The sequence below is a fragment of the Varanus komodoensis genome, unplaced genomic scaffold, assembly GCF_004798865.1.
Source record: "Varanus komodoensis strain SLA01 unplaced genomic scaffold, ASM479886v1 scaffold25, whole genome shotgun sequence".
NCBI classification, from domain to species: domain Eukaryota; kingdom Metazoa; phylum Chordata; class Lepidosauria; order Squamata; family Varanidae; genus Varanus; species Varanus komodoensis.
Window position 1 is genome coordinate 1132327 of NW_025335661.1, and position 15893 is coordinate 1148219.

A 15893-nucleotide genomic window follows, 5' to 3' on the forward strand; every position below is an offset into this window, starting at 1 on the left:
GTTAACCCAGACCTGTCTTCTGAGATCAGGAAGGCACCATTTTCTTGTTTTTGGCATCTTTTGGAGCCATCTGTATTTCAAGGTGCCTTCTCTGCTTGACCAGCCATGTTTTTATTCCTAGTCTGTTTTTAAAACTTTTAATATGTCATTTTATTTTTTGTACATTGTAATATGGTGACTTTATTCTTTTTATCTTTTGTTGTTCCTTGCTGTGAAATATATTTAAATGTGGAGTAATATATACAAGTTACTAAATAAATGTTATTAATAAATAAATAAAAATTGCATACTCATTGTTTTCATACCTCTTTTGTAGCCATTGTTCCCTTAATATGCTTTTGCTTCAGCTCTGTTTTTTATTTGCAGTGGCCCAATTAGCTCTTCTGGTCAGGGATAATAAGAAGCCTTAATGCTGTTACATCGCTAGTCAAATTTGGTTACATGCTGCCATTGTGATGGCAAACAAAACTAATTTAGTTGTGCTTTCTAGAGTAGCTTCATTGGTAATCTCAGAAAGATGCAGACAAATTCAGGACATTGCCTCCTGAATAAGCAGACACTTTTATTCATGTTTTACCAGTCCCCAAAAGAATTCCAAAAGATGAGCTCCTTTTGTTAATGATAAAAATGTTTGTGAAAGTTGCACTTCCTTTGGCTTCTCTCTAATTTCTACTGCTCTTGCCTTGTGGAGACTGAGTACAGGAAAAATATGGTCAAATAATTGACGATTAATCAAGAAGGCAACATAGCCATGTAATGTAAGAGTTGATTACTGCTGAACTTACCCCAGGCTAGAAAAGGCACCCTAAGCATCTGCTACCCCTTCCCTCAACCTGATTTTGGAAGTGCCTTGAAGGAATGGGACAGAGACAGGAGAGAAAAGCCTCCAGGGACTTTGGTTCTTTTCCATTGTCCTTTCCTCTTTTCTTTTATCCTGACCAATTTAATTTCTCTGGAAGAGGGAGGAAGAGCCAGAAGATGTGTGAGTATATCCATGTCTACAATAATTTTTAGCACCTTCATGCCAACATGGGCAGGAGAGATGCTGATTGGAAGTGGAGAGGAATACACTGGATTTTGAGAGCCTGAACTCTTTCACTAATGAATAAGGAGGCAACAGTAAGGATGGTGGGACAAAGCTGGCAAGAAGCCAAGTTCATCCATTCAACTTAATCTTTTATGGTCAATTTTTAAAGGGCTATGATGGGCAAGAGGGCTAAAGAGCAGTATGTTACAGCAAGAGGCAGGTCGGAGTAATTTTTAAAATCATGTCGAGCACTGCAAATTCCATTTGTTTCCATTCGCTAATTCAGAACATTCTTGTATAGAATTGTCATATAATAATTATAGTATTCTACTTAGCAAAATGCTAATTATGTGTGTGTATATTTTACAGTGCGACTACGTAGGACTAATCGGGCAAAAGGCAAAGTAAGTCCTCAATCAAGAAAGCCAAAGGAGGAAAGCAAAGATATAGCAGCAAGATTTAAAAAGAAGGATGAGAAAAAGCCATGGAAAGGTGATGCATCACGAGGAAGGAGTCCTGAGAAGAGCAGCAGTCATGCAGATCTTCCTTACACTGGGAACTATAGTTATATTTAAATGCTGTTACTTTGGCCTGATACTGCTCTACTATATTTTGATGTAGGGAATGCAATATAAGGGAGGATGGGTAAAAGGATACTAAAAAAGAACTAAAGATATCTTGCATTCTTTTGTCAGTGCTGAAAACCTCTCACTGTGTTTAAAGTGATGCCAGGTAACTTCATTCAAGGATGTAGTAGTGAAATGTACTTATTTTTCCAAAGTGAGTTTGTTTGCATAAGCACAAAACCAAAACTTTTAAAGAATACTGAGATATAGTGAAGGTTCACCAGATGTTAATTGGGATTCTATGGTGGCTCTCTTGGAGGTGTAACACAGAAGGCATTAGATGGCAAAAAGCCATTTGTTTTTCAGCCACTGACATGTGTTCACAATACTTCAAAATCTGGTATAACATCATTACACCTGCTTTCTTAGGATAGTCTGTTCCTGGTTGCCAGTTAATTTGCTACTCGGTCACCATAGTGATATAGGCTCTGCTTAGCAATTGATGGTTCTGAGTGGAACTGTATTTCCATGGACCTGGAGTAGCTATGCTGATCCAGTCATTTTGTCATGAACAGACATGTAGGAAACAGTTGGGCTGGAACCTTTTTCTCCTGTAGTATTGGTAGAAATGTACACAGAGCTGGTCCAATAAGCTCTTAAGTGCACTCCATTCCCAGTCTTTAACCCTGTGAGCATTTTTTGACTTCAGGATCAAACCCTTGGGAACTGAGGCGGCCACTGGAAGATTCTGTGGCTCAAATTCTGCATTTAAGTTAATACATCTGAACTGCTCTTAAGTAGTAATATCATTGGACTCTGTATTCAGTACCTGTGCAACTGTATTAGCAACCTGTGCAGGTACAGCTCTGGTGCGGAGAGGTTCTGCAGGTGTTGTACTTGCAGCTGCAATGAAAAGGCAGCACAGATCCTCTAGGCTGCAATTCATTACTTAGTTGCTGTGCTTCAGGAAACTGATTTCGGTCTTAGTGTCATAATTATACAATGAAATAACAGAATGTTCATTTGCATGGTTTTATGTCGGTAATGTTACAGGTTTTTATGTTGCACAATTAAAATTTCTAAAATACTAGTTCGTTCTTTCATTCTTAGTAGGGACTATAAATAGAATACGACAATATATTTATATTATAGTGTGATCCTTTATGTTTACTCAGGCATGTGGAGTTTAATGGGACTTGGTACTAGGTAAATTTATAACACACATAAAACATTTAGGTAAGTAAGTACTGTTCCATGTAAAATATTTTCCTTCTAGCCCAGTTTCAACCTAGTGACACAGAAGATTGCAAGTTGCTCAGCCTCATCGCCCTGATTACATTCAGACTGAATCAAACTTAAATCCATGTACTAGAAGTGAACAGTCTAGTACTGTTGAATTTGGTTGTTGATCCTGTGGATGAGTGGATTTCCTGCTGGTCCGTGCGGAGGCTGCATCCCGCTTGCCGCTGACCAACGCAGTGACTGGCTGTGCTCCTCCACCTCTTCCTCAGTTGGCACTGTGTTTGCAGGGGGTGTGCTCATGCTGCTGTGGGGGGGGGGGTCAGGGAGGGCAGGGACAACTCAGTGGGAGCCTGCTAGGAGCCATGCTGAACCAGTTTCAGTATTTTGCTCTTTCATTGGCATTTTTTGTTGCTCGGTTTCTGGTTGTTTTGGAGAATTTTCATATTTTTGGTACAGTATACCCCCGTGAAGTCACGGTTCAGCATTCGCAGCTTCTGTCTTTCGCAGGATGTTTCTCCGAGCGAGTCCAAGCCGTTCTCCTTGCGAGTAAGCTTGTGCTGTGCAGTGGTTTACTTGCAAGGAGATCGTTTCCTCCGAGTTTGGACTCGCTTGGAGAAAATGATCTCTGTGCGCGCCTGCCCCTGCCTCGCCACATGTGCGCGCCGGTCCCCCCCGGCCCATGCCTTCCGCCAACACTGCCTTGGCGGCTGGTGCCCATTGCCAGCACCCAATTCGCAGTTTTTCACAATACGCCGGCGCTTTGGGAATGTAATCCTGTGAATTTTGGGGGACTACTGTATTGTGTTTGGAAACTAATGCACAGAATATTGTATTATGTGTATGGTGCTTTTTGCTTCTGCTTCCGCAGTCCCTGAGGTGGTTTTCCTTTTTTTGCCAATTCCCAGCTGTGGAAAGGTTGAAAACCACTGCTGTGAATGGTTTGCATATCCTTCACTACTGTGCATGTATGTGAACAAAAATATGCTCTTTGTCATTTATGAGACAAACATGAATATGGAGAGGCCTTACATCTGTTCCATTCTAACACAAGGAAGATGGGCTAGGGAATAGATGCTCCTAGAAGAGGGCCACATGCCTGGGCATCCTCTTCCAACCCTGCTCAAACATTGATTCAGACTGGGAAAACAGACAGCTTATTGATTGGTGCATGTATGCTGAAATTGTGACCTAAATGAACATGCTGTGTATGGAAGCAAGTTACTGGATGTAGGAGCCTGCTATAGGTCCCAAAAGATTTGTGTGTGAAAACCCCCTTTCATATATGGATATGTTCCCCCCCCCCCCAAAAAAAAACCCACCCTCATTTTGTGGATTGAAAGTGTATGAGCCGAAATGGTCACTATCCATTGTTCTCTGGGTCATTAGGATAATTAGTTAACTCCGGTTCTGAAAATACTGATTTGAAAATGAGGGTTGTTTCATACATGACGACATGTGTGTTTGTAATCATGCTAAAAACCATTCACTATGTCAGAATTCCATGTAATATCTTTATATAATACAAGGCTCTTAACCATGGTCTAGTCCATATATGTTTGGCCCGTAGTGGTCTGCCAATGGCATTACTTTGCAGTGCTGAACAGTACCACATATAAACAAAATGCTTTTCTAATCCATTACTATACATGAACTTTAGTGTTTGTCAAATTGAAATCAGCAATCATGAGAAGGTTGAATCATATGATGTCAGAAAGCTACATAATCCATTGCTATGAACAGCTGCTTTCCATAAAGCCAAGTGCTGGCACATCGGCTGAGTTCATATAACTTGAGGTTGAGTGTGGATTACTGTTGAAGCATGGATTGTTGTGTGAACCCAGTCACAAATGACCCATGCAGTAAGTGCATGCTTATAGAGTAGTGAACTGTAGCTTGTTAGCATGGCTGGGTTCACACTAACCAATGGCCCACAGTTCATTAACAATCCACACTCATGAGTGTAAGTGTCATGTTTTGTGAGCCCAGTTATTGGGTTGAATCAGGAATCTGTCTTCCTCAAAATGGTTCTGATCACAAAATGTCGTTCTTTTTTTTAAATCTCACCACCCTCATGCTCAATTTAGCAGAGCTTCCCAATGCTCTCCATCTGTTACATTTTCAGACAGCTGAAAGAGTTGCCATGAGAAGAGGAGGAAGGGGAATCCCATTTCTGTCAGTACAACTGACTCAACCAAAATCTTGATCCACCTCTATATGAAGAAATAAATGCATCTTACAGCTACATTTTCTGTGCCCCACAAAAAATATACTTGCAAGATAAATAGTTAAGCCTGTAGTCCTGTGCATACTTAACTGAAATTAAGTCCCTTTGAATTTAATGAGGTTTACTTTTGCACAGTCATGTGTAAGGTTGCCCAGTAAGTGACTGATCACTGCCTCCAACTTTAAGCATTAAAGCTGTAATTCTAAATACACTTCCTTGGAACAAGGTCCTACTGAAATCGGTAAACTCAACATACTGCCTTTGAGAAGTGACTAGTACTTATTGAATGGTCCAGCTGTCTGCCTCTCTCTATGTTTTGGCACTATGTCAAATTAGCAAATCACTTCTCCGGGCTATTATTATATATAGACCGATGCATACTATGTACTGGCATATAGGGTTTTCCTGTTCAACACCTATAAAAGCAGAAAAAATTCAACAGCACCTTGTTGCAAGTGGCATTCATATAGATTTAAGTCTCCAGCCTTTTTTATTTATAGAAGGATTCAAAGAACATAGTTCAACAGTGCAAGATAGTTACAAGTACCTTGGTAATCAAAAGAAATATATAAATGGCCAAAAATGTCAGTAATTGAAATAAATCTTACTTTTGCAGATAGAACTGCTTTCTTAAGCCAAGGTGTACTCTGGATATATTTGTACCTTAATTCTCTAACAAGCCCACCAGAATACAACAGGTTGTTTGTCATTTGTAAAGGATAAATATCACTGCTTTTAAAGCCTCAGTTGACCCCTTTCATTTGCTGAAATAGACATTATGGCACAAAAAAGATAAGTTGCACAACCACAACTCTTAAGTTTTGGTTGATCGTTTTTCAAGGGGCCTGTCTATTATGTTCCTTTGCTCAGTAACTAAGGGCAAAATCCTAGGGCCAGCATATGCCACCTAGCTGGCCATAAAAAAGGCCCTGTGTCCCCATTGTAACCTGGAAAAAGTGTTCTGATATTTCAACAGGGACTGTCTTCAGAGGACCCACCCTTTGCCCTCCCAGCTTGTGCGTTTTTCTTCTCATGCTGGCTGAGGCCCCAAAGATACAAAACTGTCTTTGGGACAGGTGCTAGCGGTGTGCTCTGGGGGTGGTGAGCAGCGGAGGGGTGAGGCATTGCTGGCTTCCACCAAATCCAAGCAGTGCCTTAGTCCCTCCTCTTCACAAGGAGGATGAAAACATCTGGATGGCTGAAATTGGCTGTCTAATTGCTGTTCAGGGCATGGGGAGCACAAAGGCAAGCCTCACTTCCATTCTGCTCTCATGCTCACTTGGGTCCCCATAACCACCTGAGTTTGGATGGTTATGGACAGCCATGTAGGGCGGTGCCCTAAATCCATCATAATACCCTGTGATACATGCAAAGGGAGTAATGTCATCTTGGTAACAAAAGGAAGCTAAATCTCCCCTGCCAAACATTTCAGATCCCATGAAAATGAGATACAGCCCTTAATCAACAGACTTGGGATCAAAGTACAAATGACAGAAACAAAGTATTTGTTGAAAGCTGATTCTGCTCACTTGTTGGGCGTTGGATGTCCAGGCTTTAGAGAAAAGGAAGCATGTGAGTGGAAGGTATGAAACCGCCCCTGGCTTGCTTCTCCACAGCTCTTCCCAATGGGACTTTTTGTTCACCTTGGCTTTGATATTGGAACTGTGAGAAACAAACCTTGAAAGGGTAGGGAAGAAAAGTATATGAGGAGGTTAATGGGTGGGTATGGGGGAGAGTAACCAATCCCCCATCTGTATACTTCCTTGGTATAATGATTTTATCCCTCCATTTTAGATGTACTTCAGACAGCTATGTTTTTTAAACAACAGACTGCCAGTATCTAGGGCTATATGAGAAGTTATTTTCAGTTTGTTTTTGATCAAGATGTTCCCAGTTCATACCTTGCAGACCAAACATGGACTTGGATACGATCTGTGATCAAAGCCCTTATATTTTGAAGCTTGCAATGTAATTTGTGGACCAAATGAATGCATTTGACAGCATCCATATGCAGCATCCATCCATATATTTTAAAAATGCATGAAAAATGCATACTTTTGAAAATTGTACACAACATATGCTTTTATCAATAGAAGAATGCATATATTTAAAAGATGTGCACAATTCATGCATGTATTTTGAAAAATACGCAGATTTTCACGCAAAAAAGGGGGAAGAATGCTCTTGCAATTTTATATGGACTCAAGTTGGAATGAGCTTCATGTTTTGCTGATTTGTACATTCCTACCAGTATCACGGATAGTTTGAGCCTTATATATGGCCCTGGGCTCTCTGAGTTTACAACTCTTCAGCAGACTGGCAGAAGATTTTCATTGGGGGAAGGAAATGATAGCTGTTTAACTTTTTCATCCACTGTATACAGTGTTTTATTTGTCAGGCATTTTATTCCTCTATGCAACAGGAGGGTACATATTTGAATGCAGTACTCTACTTTCTCTGGCATTTGAACTAACATTCAAAGGAGGCAGGATATTTGATTTTCATGCCTCATTTGTATTCACATTACTTTTAAGAAAAGTGTACCCAAAAACAAAAATGAATGTATTAGTTTGATTAGCTCAATAATGACAGTGAATGGGATATTATTCCACTCACAAGGGATTTAAAATAATGTGTACAAAACCAGGTGTACTTTGGAACAAAGAATTCATGCTGGCACCAGACTACAATATTGTATTTTCAAAACTTGGGCTATTGGCAGCCTCCAATACTGATTGGGGTGATTAGGAAACTAATTTCTTCCAGTGTTGTATAGAAATGAACAGAGCCAGGAATGGGAATGATAACTCAACTGAGCTAATTTACTGAAATTCACTGCTTGGCACTTTCTAATGCTACAATGCTAGAAATGCTTTCCTTGTTTGTAACTGGGTATGATAACAGCTTCCACTTTTCTGAAAGCTTCTGTTTAGCAAACACAACATTTTTCTTTGATGCAACACACAGAGTAGAAATGTTGCAACATTTATGCAAAGCTGATATATTTTAAAATGTAAAAATATATGTTCACATCCCCTGTTCCCAAAAAAGGAAAGCCATGATATGAGACAAAGTAAATTAACAGTGAAGTTCATGTCAAGGACTTCCTATCACTCAAATCAACAGGACTGCCTTGATCTGCTAGATATTTCTGGAAAACAGAGGAAAAGATGACTGCAGGTCAAATATACCAAATGATGCAAAGCAGAGAGCTGTGTAAGCACAAATACCCCAGCAGAAAAATACTTAGGTGTGTGTATATCTGTGGTTGGACTTTACCTCTTTCTCCATCCCAACCACCCTGATATCAGACAAGATCCTGGCAAATATGAAACAATCAGAAACAAAATGAGCAGAAGTGATAAGCAGTCAAATCTCTTTTAGCCTCCATAATGGCTAGAAGGGCATGGGAGTTAATTATGCCAACATGAGATGAAATGGGATAGCATTTGGTTGATTTGTAACTCAGACTATGGCTTTCGTCTGCCTGCTCTTTCTGTCTTTCCATAATTGGTAGAACTGGAGGCAGGCTGAAAGACCAGTAGTTCCTTGAAAAATCTGATGATTTGTCCAAGCAAATTCCCAGGGATATTTGACTGCCCCCTGGGCTGGTCATTTAGTCACTGTCTGATGTTGCTAACAGAATAAGTAGAAATACACAAAACCGCACAAAACAGTTTCTTTGCATTATCCCTTTGGTAAAAGTTGACTGTTGTTATTGTTAACCATAGGAAGATTTTCAGGCTCAGGCTGAAAAAAAACTCTCCAGACAAAAGTCTCCCCATGCATATTTCTATCACAATGTTGCATATTATGACTGTATTGCATTTTATCAATTTGACTGCTACTTTCAAAGGATCATGCCAAACCAAAATCTCACTCCACTTGGATGTAGGAGAAATATTAATTGACTTTGATTAATGTTACTAGACAAAACATTTGCAAATCAAAGGACTCTTGTTCCAAATTCCAGGATAATAAATCTGAGGATTGTACAGAACTGCCACTCCTACATCAAACCAAAGGAAGGACAATTTGACACTTGCTTAATGGAAAATTATGAACTGACCCCTAGTAGAGTACTCTGAAAATCTTCAAATTAAAAAGGTGTATTGTTCTAAACTGATGTAGCACACTCTTGGCTACAATTAAATAAGAATATGAGATACTTGCATATTTTATTGCAGTCAATAAAAATTGTATCACCTTGAGGATCATTTGTTTCTTTTCCCATTAAACCTATCTGCCAAGATCTCTTGTAGCCCCCTAGGTGCCTCTTTGTGGCATATTAATGACTTTTTTAATGAGGTACAGAAAGAAGGGGCCAGCGTTAAAAAAAAAGGGGGGGGGAAGACCAGCTCTAGCACTGCCAGGTTATCACAATCAAGAACTTTTATCTCCCTCATTTTGCCAAGATGAATTAAATATGTCCGTATTTTTGGCAAATTTAAGACCTCAACCACCACAGTCTTTTCATGGCTGCACAAACAAGTTACCGCCAGAGGTACTGTGTTGCAACAGCAATCAGAGAAAGCAACAAAAGAAAAGAGGAAGGCAAAAGTATGTTGCTGCTATTTCCACCAATGCCCTGTTCTGGCTGTTTAGGCATAGGATGAATCTCTGGTGGCCTGGTACTAGGACTCTTGGACAGTCTTTTGCCGCAGACTTCATCAAGGCAGCCATCACCGCTTCCTGAGCCACTGATGTCATCACCTGTACAAAAGAACTTGGGTAAGCATGGCAATGTCTTACAAGCTTGCAAGGAGGTCTGTTTCACATGCAATAGTCCTTGTAAAGCTGGTGAAAGCTAACTTGCAGAAACCATTTAGCCTTCTGGGACTATAACCTGAAAAGATGAATGAAGAATTTGGTGCACAGTGGAGCTGGTATGAGCATCTTCCTACATTTAAGAAGCAACCGAAAAGCTGCTCAAAGTAGGTTCAGGTTCAGCAATGCTAAAGTGCAGGTGGTAGAAATTCTGTGTGGATCCATTTAACCCACCATCTTGGATCTGTTCTTATAACTGTGCTTACAGGAGAACTTGACTTTACAGTCTCCAAATGGCATTGCTGCCAGAGAATTCATTTGAGAAGGAAGCAGATGATACATTCTAGTTTAATTAATCTGTAGTTCATACCATCCTTGAGTTCTGTATATATTATCATAAGACAGAAGCCCTTCCATCAGTGCGCAGTGGCAGACAGGAACCAGGGTCATTCCATCAGTTCTGCCTAACCCTGAATGGTTTCCACTGCAATTAGTCTTTATCAGATCACCTGTTTAACTTGAAGAATTGGCTCCCAAGTTTGTCTTTTTCTTCTTCACTACCCATCCTTTATGTTGTGTCTTTCAGACTGTAAGCATGTAGGCAGGGAGTGTCTGGTTTTATTGACTGAATGCAAATTGCTCTGGCAGCATTTTCAGACAAAAAGTAAGATAAAAATGTTTTAAATAAACAAAACATCACTCCATCACTTGAAACCTGCATCAATGGAGAATGACTGATTGGATCATTGTTTCTGCAATGGACAAGCCACCTTGCCTGGGTCCAGATGATGTGACAAACCATGGCAATCTTCCCCCATCCCCATTGGAAGGTCAATATTCAAAACAGTTGCCAGCACACACCAGATGCAACTGTGACTGAAATAATCCACAGTAGTAGTGATCATGCAAACCTGTTCTGTAGGCATTCCTTGCAGAAACTTACCCATGAACCTATGGCTAAGATAGATTAACATCCTAGAGTCTAGGATTAGTAACCACCTAGAGATGAAAGAATAAAAACATCAAGCATCTGTGGGTACTAACACACTTTCATGCACTCTGGCCATAGTAACATGAAGCAGCCAGCTGTTGTCTGTCGGCAGAGAGGCACACCCTTGTAGCAGCCAAGTAGCCACTGCCTCAGTGCATTTGTCCTGTATTAAATACAGACTAACAGAATTGTAATTTGAACCTCTCTGATCTGCTGCTTGCAGGACAAGGATTTCTACAGGCCTCTTTCAGCAGTAAATCTCATAAAATGTGCCACCTTCACAACACCACACTGGTCCATCTTCTCAGCCTTTTACTTACTTGTATCCTGGAAATTCACATCATTCCCATTGTATGCATTGCGCAATCTACTTGTCATAATCTTCAGCTGCAGGATTTGTTGGCGAACAGCCACATCTGGCTTGGTGATGTCTACCTCAACCTCTGGGTTATTGATTTGATTGGCTAGACCATCTCCCATCACATCTGGAAGGTACCTACAAAGGGCATGTGTGTTTATTGCAGGAAGTCAATTTTGGAATATTACACATTGCTGCAACTGATTTAACAATCTGACCTGGTTTGCATGGCCCCTGTCTGCCATTTCCCCCTTAGCATCATCCACGTCCCATTTTATCTAGCTTGAGTTTCTTTTAATGATGGAACCTGGGGTGAACTATGGCTTATTGAAGCAATCCAGCTTTGAGCACTGTTTGAAAGAAGAAGTGGATGATTCTGCTCTTCCTGTGACTGGGCCAAAGGAGAAATGATCTTGATCATTTCACATTGTTCTCAACCTTACCTGCCTTTCGTCATTCCATTCCAGCACCTGTCCTCATTCACAGAACCAGAGGATATTTTTTCATTGCACAGTGTGGTTGGAAGTGCAACCCAGAAGTCCCTTATTTCCCTCAGTTTCCCTTTGGCATCTGAAACCTGCCAGAAGGAGGAAAATCAAGGCTTAAGGAAGCATTTAATTTAATGTTAAAGCCTTTACATTCTAAATGCCACTGTTCATTTAGGTTAATTGATCCAGAGCTTAGAGGTTCAAATGCTGGACAGCTGTTCCACTAAGAAAGGATGCAAGATTCATCTCTGAATGCTCATCTGTTCTAATACATAGCAAACTGCTCCGTCAAACCAGTTATTTTATAGACTGGAAAGTGTTCAAAGCAGCATGTCTGGAAGTCCTAAGAAAAACTAGGAAAGAGAAACAAAGGCACAGCAAAAATTCTGGATGCCTAAATTGGTAACAGAAACACTAACATAGCAGAAGAGCTTATTGAAAGGGCAAGAAAAGTGAGAGAAAAGCAGGCAGGGAATTCAGCTAAGATCAAGCTCTTGCAGAGGTAGCCATCTTCAGAGAAGTAATCCTGTTAGTCTGTCGCAGGAAAAACAACAAAGAGTCTTGTGGTAATTTGAAATCTATCATGGCACAAGCGGTTTTGGACCTGAGTCTAGGATAACAGTTCACAGTTTGGATGAAGGGGACTCTTATGTGTTAGTCTTTAAGATACCATAAGGTTATTGTCCCTTCTGAAGAAGGTGGCAGAAGTGAAAATAATTTTGACCAATGCCAGTGGAAAAGTTGAAGAACTTCTGAACAAGTATACACTATGGCACTGGGAGTGGAACTTCTCTGCCAGTATTGATATGTGTCCAAAACCAAGAGGTGGATAAAAAGCTAATCGGGAAAATAAATAGGATGCAGGGTGAGGGGATATTTTTCATTTCAGAAAGACATCATTACACTGAAGGAGCTTGTGAATGCTAGAGTGGATGGTGCAAGGAGGTGGCAGCTCACATTCCTCCTGGTGCTGAAGGTGCTGTGGTCTCAGTATCTTATGAAATACCAACCATGCTATCAGTCTGTGCCCAAGAATAATACGGTTAGGAAATGAAATCTCATTGTCAAAGACATGTAGTGATTAATGTGTCCGCGTTTAGGTCTGGAGAAAACTAGGTTCCACCCACAAAGCTTGCTGGGTGACATTGGGCAGTTACTACATTTCAGTCTAATCTACCCCACAGGGTTGATGTGGAGCATTTCTAAAAAAATGAGTGGAGAACCTTGGTTTGAGCCCTTTGGGTAAAGGGTAAGATCAAAATTAATGCTGCCGTTGGTTCTTAAGCAAACCAAGAATGCCCTCATCATCTGAGCAAGAGGCTGCACAAACCATTCCAGCATGGAGGCTTTTCTAAAGTTTGGGTAACTTAATTCCATACTCACAAGTTTCTCTGAACTAAGCCCTGAAGGTTTATCTTCACTGACATATTTTCCTCGCCTCTTCTTATCCTCGACATTGGAAGCTTTGGGGTTGAATTTGGGATTTCCACAACCTTGAAGGATCTGGCAGAAAAGCAAAACTCTTTGTAGTTAATGTTTCCCTATTAATATTCTTTCCATTAATCCGATTTCTTCCTAACGTCACATGTACTGCCAGATACACAATTTCTAATATGATGACACTCCAATTTTCAGATATTTCACTACTTCCGGAACACAGGAATTTGCCTCATACCAAGTCAGGCCATTACTTCATCTCGCTTAAACAGTTGTAGTGGAACTCTCGAGTGTCAGGCACGGCTCTTTCCCATATTTGGAATGGCATCGGGGTCCTCCTGTGTGCAAAACACGTGCTCTACCACTGCCCCTTCTGCAAATCTAGTCTCCTTTTGAGCTGGCACTGAACTGGAGACCTGAAGAGTTCCATGTGGTACAGCACCTCCATAGTCCTATGCTCAGCCAGCTGAGCTATGGAAGGGTCGGTAAATTCCACCAAACTGTTCACGTCCTTTCCTTGAAGGAAAACGGGATGCAGATTGTGGAAGAACAAGTCCTATTTTGTGTCCTCTTAAACTCTTTCCAGCACTGCATTTTTCAGATGTCCCTGATTTCATATCTCTGTAATAATTATGTTGTGACCACATAAACAGATACCCTAGATGAAAGACTTCTCTTGCTGGCTATCCTTGCAATCTAATGATAAACTGATCTATCAATCAGCTCTGATTTTAGTTAAATTGTGAAAATTTCACAGTCATTGCAGTCATTAATTACTCACTGGAGTAGAGAACTTAGCTCTGGGGTCTGCTGCATGGTGCTCACAGATGCCAATGTTCCAATGGACACCTCTCTTGGTGCTCCACAGGCTCCTGCTCCTTCAGATTTTTATTTTATTTACTATTTTAATTAAATCATTTTTAAACTAGGAGACAGGTTGCTGTGTAGTGAAGCGCTCTAACACCACCTTTACTTGAGAACAAATAAGTGGCTTTCTGCTTTGAAGCTCAGTCTGCACCAGTTTGGCTCCTGGGAAATGAGTGCTTCGTGACAGCCACGCTTTCAAAGTCACTTTACGGATGGGGAAGGCACCCCTGCAGCAGTCATTTTCTTGACCCTTTCAAAATTCCAAATGAGTCCATTGACCTCAGCAGGCTGGAATCCCTGATTTCACTAGTTTGCCCTGGAACAGAGTTTCACGTAATTATCTTGAGCTCCTAGATATCACCTAGGAGCCTTCTTGCTATTTTCACAGCAACGGTGTGACTCTACTGCCTTGCTAGCTGTTGCTTTAAAAATTGTACATAAAATATTCTGACATTTGTTTTATGAAGAGACAAACAGATCCAGCTTCGTCACTGCAGCTCACCCATATATGGTTTATTACTGTGCTTATTTCAAAACTATTCTTCCAGGGGCATAAAAGCATGCAAGAACCATGAACGATACCTTCTGGGAGGTACAGATTCATTTATTCCCTTGTGCTCTCTCACTTTGAATTGATGACTCTGTTTCTACATTGTATTAACACTGTATTTTGTGTGGAGCTGCTGTAGTTCTCTTTCTCTCTCCCTCTCCCTGCTGGCCTATCAATGACTTATCTACTTGCTAGTCAGTTCCTGATTCATTCTCTATCAGCATCTGTTAGTTACAGTTCTTAGGAGTCATGGGAAAAGCAGCTGAACTTCAGGAACACAAATTAACCTGTTGTTAGCAGCAGCCTCAATCCGATGGGGAACTCCACAGTCTTAGGAATGATGCTGGAGTGAATTCTTCCATGCAGGGCTAATGTATCACAGATATTGCAGCTGTGAAAAACTTTTGAAATCAAGGGAGGTGAGAGAGAGAAAGATGGAATTTTGAGGTGAAGTTGGGTCAGTTGCCATTGAGAACTGGAGTCAGGATCTTGAGAATATGTAGCAATAAAAGCTGAGTTCAGCTCAGAATAGGCTTATCCGATATCATGTATCTATACCATTTCTAGCTGTTCAGTACTGAAAATAGGTGTACAACCAGGTCTTAATTCTTTACCAGCAAAAATTGCTGGATTTTTCTTATTGTTACTTTGACTTGGATGACAGATAGGGAAAAAAATCATAGGCCAGAAATTCCCAGAGTATTGTCTGAAGTCACATGATACAGAAACCTGTGTCTGTGTCTGACCCACTTCATGTTCCTTGCAAGAAAAGAGAAATGGAAATACACACAATAAAATATAGATATTAGGTGAACTAAATTTTCCACTCTGCAGTCTGGCTATTTACCTTGTTTGTTATAGAATCTTTGTTGTCTTGCATGTTAGAAATGGCTTCTGCAATCCTGGTATGAATTGTACCAATTACAGTGTCTACATTGGATGGTGCATCAAAGCGGTCTGCTACCAAGAGCAGTGAATCTAATGGAGTAAAGAACAGACATGGCTTACAAATCTATTACAAATAATATTTCAAAAATGTTTTTGTATACTCATTGCAAACCAGTACTCGTGATGCTGGTCAACTCAGATACTTTGTATATTCATGTATACTACAGAACAAAATGCAATCAAATGTCCACTCCTTCAGTAAAAGAGGCTAGAACAGCATTTTATTTATTTATTTATTTATTTATTTATTATATAAATTTTTCATAATTCCCAAGGTGACTAATGGTTAGATGGAATTTAGTCTCTAAGAGGGGTAGAGAACATTTGGTTCTTTTAATGTTGGTGGACTGTAACTCCCATCAGCCCAAGTCAGCATGATCAATGGGCAAGATGATGGGATCTGTAGTCCAACAATATCTGGATGCCAA

The 15893-nt window shown here is 40.4% G+C and overlaps 2 protein-coding genes across 2 annotated transcripts in view; one reads left to right on the top strand and one right to left on the bottom strand.

The window, feature by feature from the left end:
- The window catches only part of ANKMY1 (ankyrin repeat and MYND domain containing 1), a 39969-nt gene extending 34215 nt beyond the window's left edge, over positions 1–5754 (top strand). The window contains exon 19 of the mRNA XM_044432733.1: positions 1397–5754. Within this exon, the coding sequence (XP_044288668.1) occupies positions 1397–1602 (206 nt within the window). The 3' untranslated portion in view covers positions 1603–5754. The remainder of the gene's footprint in view (positions 1–1396) is intronic.
- Positions 5527–15893, bottom strand: part of GPC1 (glypican 1) — a 235485-nt gene continuing 225118 nt past the window's right edge. Inside the window, exons 5-9 of the mRNA XM_044432974.1 lie at positions 15365–15495; positions 13047–13166; positions 11619–11752; positions 11138–11313; positions 5527–9772 (exon numbers count right to left, since the gene is read on the bottom strand). Of these exons, the coding sequence (XP_044288909.1) occupies positions 9552–9772; positions 11138–11313; positions 11619–11752; positions 13047–13166; positions 15365–15495 (782 nt within the window). The 3' untranslated portion in view covers positions 5527–9551. The remainder of the gene's footprint in view (positions 9773–11137; positions 11314–11618; positions 11753–13046; positions 13167–15364; positions 15496–15893) is intronic.